The sequence below is a fragment of the Castanea sativa genome, chromosome 5 (genome assembly GCF_040712315.1).
Source record: "Castanea sativa cultivar Marrone di Chiusa Pesio chromosome 5, ASM4071231v1".
Classification (NCBI taxonomy): Eukaryota; Viridiplantae; Streptophyta; class Magnoliopsida; order Fagales; family Fagaceae; genus Castanea; species Castanea sativa.
Window position 1 is genome coordinate 47955364 of NC_134017.1, and position 4494 is coordinate 47959857.

The 4494-nt window shown below is 35.8% G+C and overlaps 1 protein-coding gene across 1 annotated transcript; it reads right to left on the reverse strand.

Moving 5' to 3' along the window:
* Positions 1 to 211: 211 nt before the first annotated feature.
* LOC142636592 (germin-like protein subfamily 1 member 7) lies at positions 212 to 1275 on the reverse strand. The gene is made up of 2 exons (XM_075810856.1): positions 1085 to 1275; positions 212 to 879 (listed from the first exon to the last, which is right to left on the reverse strand). Exons 1-2 carry the CDS (start codon positions 1209 to 1211, stop codon positions 338 to 340), a joined length of 669 nt encoding a protein of 222 aa, XP_075666971.1. The 5' UTR covers positions 1212 to 1275; the 3' UTR covers positions 212 to 337.
* Positions 1276 to 4494: the final 3219 nt, after the last annotated feature.

A 4494-nucleotide genomic window follows, 5' to 3' on the forward strand; every position in this document is an offset into this window, starting at 1 on the left:
AAACTTTTCTTCAAGGCTACCTTTAGGAATGTTTTTTTTTTGGACATACAATAGGATCTATTGTGCCTCAATTTGACTTGATATTTGTTTAGCTTATATTTAATAGTATAAGTACTTGTAATTTTAAATGTCCTGGATCCAAAGGTGTAATCAAAATTTAGTCATACGCTAATTTGATCTGCCCTGCAAATGACACCATGACACATAAAAGACATCATAAGAAATCATTTTATTTGATAATAATTATTTCAATGACATTACAGTAAGAAAAACTAAGCAAACTTTATTTAAATTATATAGCAATTCTCTATCACTATTTCATAGATTTTTTAGAATTCTAGTTTGGCGTGAATGCTTTTTGAAGATATTCAACTACATTTTTGTCTAGTTGGAAAGCCTTGATGAGAACATCAGGATTGATGGGAGGAACAGATCCAAAGACCGCGTTTGCTATGGTGATCACCCCAGGATTTTGGCTGCTAAGACCAGCAAAGGCAAGAGCAGCAGTCTCCCCTATGTTGAATTGGAAGTGAATGAGACCAATTGGGAATACAAAGACATCTCCCTTGTTTAGAACTTTGGTGAAGAGTTTGTTTGGGTTGGATGTAACAAATCCAACTAAGAGAGTACCCTCAATGACTACCAAAAGCTCAGTGCCGCGAGGGTGAGTGTGAGGTGGATTCAAGCCATATGGTGCAAAGTCAAGGCGAGCCAAAGATATGCCTAGAGTGTTGAGACCTGCTAATTTATCAACGTTCACAAGAGTGACATTTGATCCGACTTTGTTTTTGGTGTTTCCAGGAATATTAAGTCCGGAGAAGAAAAAATCATTCGCTGAGACCATTGCAGGGTCCTTACAAAATTTTCCATTCACAAACACTACACAAAGAAAGAAAAGTTTGTTATCGTCACAAGTAGGACAGTTTCTATAACAATGGACAGTAACATGCATGTCATGTAGGGGGAGAGGGGAAAAAAAACCTTCGGGCTTAATTTCATTAATGTAAGAACTTATAAGAAATTTGAAAGAACTTGATTGATAATACTACTACTGCTAATAATAATGAGAGTGTTTTATACGTACCACCAGATTTGATGTCGTTAATTGCGACACAGAAGTCTTGCAATGGACTAGGGTCATAGGCAGAAGCCAAGGAGGATGCCAAGGCCAAAATGGCCACAGTCACAAAGAAAGAAACACCTTTCATCATATTTGAGGAGGCTATCTCTATCTTATATGGTATACAATCTTGGTTGAGTGAGGGATATGGAAACTTAACAATATGGAAATGTCTATTTATAAAGAGTAGTGAGAGAAGCGGTCTATGTTATTCCAAAAACTGGTTCAACCCTTTGTCATATTTATTTTATTTAATTATGTGAACCAATTTTCTTTAATCACTACTTGTCGTACAATTTTAAAACCCAATCAAATGGGACCTCTTCAATGGCGTTGTGTAGTTTTAATGTTACTTTTACTTTGTCCAAAATCAATCAATAAAACAATAATTGCGTGGGACCTCTTCGACTTGGGATTGCAACATGTCCCCGGTGACCAACAGTAATTGTTACTGAAATGGCATTGCGTAGTTTTATATTTTAATGTTATGTTCTTGCTTTTCCTACTCTTTGACATTTTCTTCTTGACCTAATCTTAATTGGTGGGTACTAAAGACTTCTTAATCTTAGGTGTAGTCAGATTTAATGGTTTTCTAGAATAAAGTGACCAACAACTACCGCGTATCTGGTATATTCTTGCTTTTCCCTTTCTTTGTTCTCTCTTTATGTTGGTGTATTTGGTTTAGTGTGGGAGGTTCTTTTTACTGTTTACAGACTTGATGTACATTTAAACTAATGAAAATACTTACCTGCAAAATATACAAAGCTCAAAGCCTTTATAAATGTTAGGAATTGATAGCCCAAGCGCATAAGCACAATACACCAGTAATAAACCCACAACCCATAAATATAGGCCCTTGCGTGTGGCAAAATTAGCACCTGGAGTTGTATAAATGGGGGCCCCTGAAATCCAAAACCCAAATACCCATTAATATAGCCCACTAAACATGCAGTCAACCAACTAAGTAGGCCAACTTAGGCCCACCAAAAATCCAATACTAGCCAGCCATAAACCCTTAAGTACTTCTTTCTTATTTTGTGGATCAAACCACGTGTGAAGAAGTCATGCAATGGGAAAAATTAGTAGGGGTGAATTGGAGGGTAAAAGAGCACATCCAACTCTTAGAGCCAATATTGAAGGAGAAAGTGTGGAGCTTATGAAGGTGAGTAAAGCCTTCTTTACTTGTCGTACAATTTTAAAACATAATCAAATGGAATTTTGTAAGGTTTTGGACTCGGACCGTTCATTGAACCGTAAAGAGAGAGAGATTTAAGATTTTTAAGGTCGAATCGAGATGAACCGAGTCGAACCGTGATGACGTCATAATTAATTTAATAATTATTTAAATATATATAAAAATATTAAATTAGTAAAAAATAGAAAAATTAACTAAAATAGTCCAATTAAAACTATAAATCCATATTTTAACTATGTCTAATATATCCATCTCAAACGCAAATATGGAATATCTATCCAATAATAATAATAACCATTTTTTTATAAAAGGAAAATTAAAAGCATCAATTGTCTTTCCAATTTCCACTTTCCAATGCCCACGTGACCAGCTGTCTAACTCACATTCCCAAACCTAAAAAAGCACTAGAAACAAAAGTGAATGAAATTAAAGCAAGAGATAAAAAAGCAATACAAACAAAAGCAGATGAAGAAAGAATTGTTATGTTATATCCACAACATTTTTCGCAATATTTTCAGAAGAATCACATCAAAATCTTATGTGGAAAGTTGTTACTAGTTCTAATTTGAACCCACCATTGAAATTATTTTTTTACTCACCAATATTAGCTAATAACAATCTAGTACTTAAAATTTATTGTGAAAATATTGTGGTAGCATTTCGTAACGGCCATTTCTTAATATTAAATACCACACGTTTGAATAATAAAAAAAAAAAAAAACCACACGATTACATAAAAATAAATAAATAAAATAAGGGATACGGATAACCTCCACCACACATTTTTCGTACCCAATTTATCACTCAACCTTCACATTTATCACATACTCACTATTCACATTAGAGAGAGAAAGAGAGAATCTGAAGCACCGGTGGAGATCGAGGTTCACAGATAGAAAACCGGTGGAGATCGAGGTGCACAGATAGAACGCCGGTGGAGATCGAGGTCGCTGAAAGGACAAAATCGGTGGAGATCGGCATTCACCATGCAGCACTGCCTCGTCCGCCGCCCCACCGCCGCTCGTCCTCCTCCCCACCACCAGAATGGGTCAGATCGACGTGTTCTTCTTTTCTTTTCTTTTTTCTTTTCTTTTTTATATTTGCTTGTTCTGATTCAACTTTATTGTAAGAGTTGAATTTTGTTATGTGTTTGGATTATGTGAAATGTTTTTTGAGAGTGAAGCAAAGAGACTGAAACAAAGATCAGACATTTTCTGGGTCAGATAAGATGTTTTCTGATTTCTTTTTACGTTTTCTGTTTGGATATTTTTTTTCCAACAAAAAATAGTAAATATTCCGGTATGGTGCCCGTTTAAGGCTTTAATTTTTTTTTTTTTTTTTTAAAAGGGACATATGAGAACCGTGAGAACCGCTCACAGTTCTTAGAACCATGAGGTCCGACAGTGGTTCGCACAAATCCCTACTTTTTTCCCATAGAGCAGTTCTTGAGGCTAAAAGAACCGCAAAAATAAGCAGTTCGAGATTTTTTCGGTTGGACCATACGGTTCGGTCTGGGTTTCAAAACCTTGGAATTTTGTAGTTTTAATGTTACTTTGGCCAAAATCAATCATTAAAGCAATAATTGTTATTGAAATTTTCTAGCCTCATAGGCTGCAACTTGCTATCTGCGGCATAACATTACTCTGATGTTCTTGCTTTTCCTCTTCTTTGACCTTATTTTCTTGACCTAATCTTAATTGGTGGGTACTAAAGACTTCTTAATCTTAAGTATTAGTTAGATTTAATGGTTTTCTAAAACCAAGTGGCCAACAACTACCAGGCATATTCTTGCTTTTCTCCTTTGTTCTTTCTTAATGTTGACGGTGAATTTGTACTCCCAAAAAAAAAAAAAAAAGTTATACTGTTTACAGATGAAGCCTGTTGATGTACATTTGAACTAATGAAAAGCCTGTTGATGTACAAATCCCGAAGCCTTTATATATGTTTTGAATTGATAGCCCAAGCGCATAAGATCCATACGCCAGTAATCTAAGCCTATAAATATAGCCCTACGCCTATGGAAAAATTATCACCTGGAATTGTCTAAATTTGGGTCCACGAAATCCAACCCAAATACCCATTAATATAGCCCACAAAAGCATGGAGTCAACCAACTAAGATGGCCAACCTAGGCCCACCAAAAACCCAATACTAGGCCGCCAAGGGCCCGTGGCTGGGC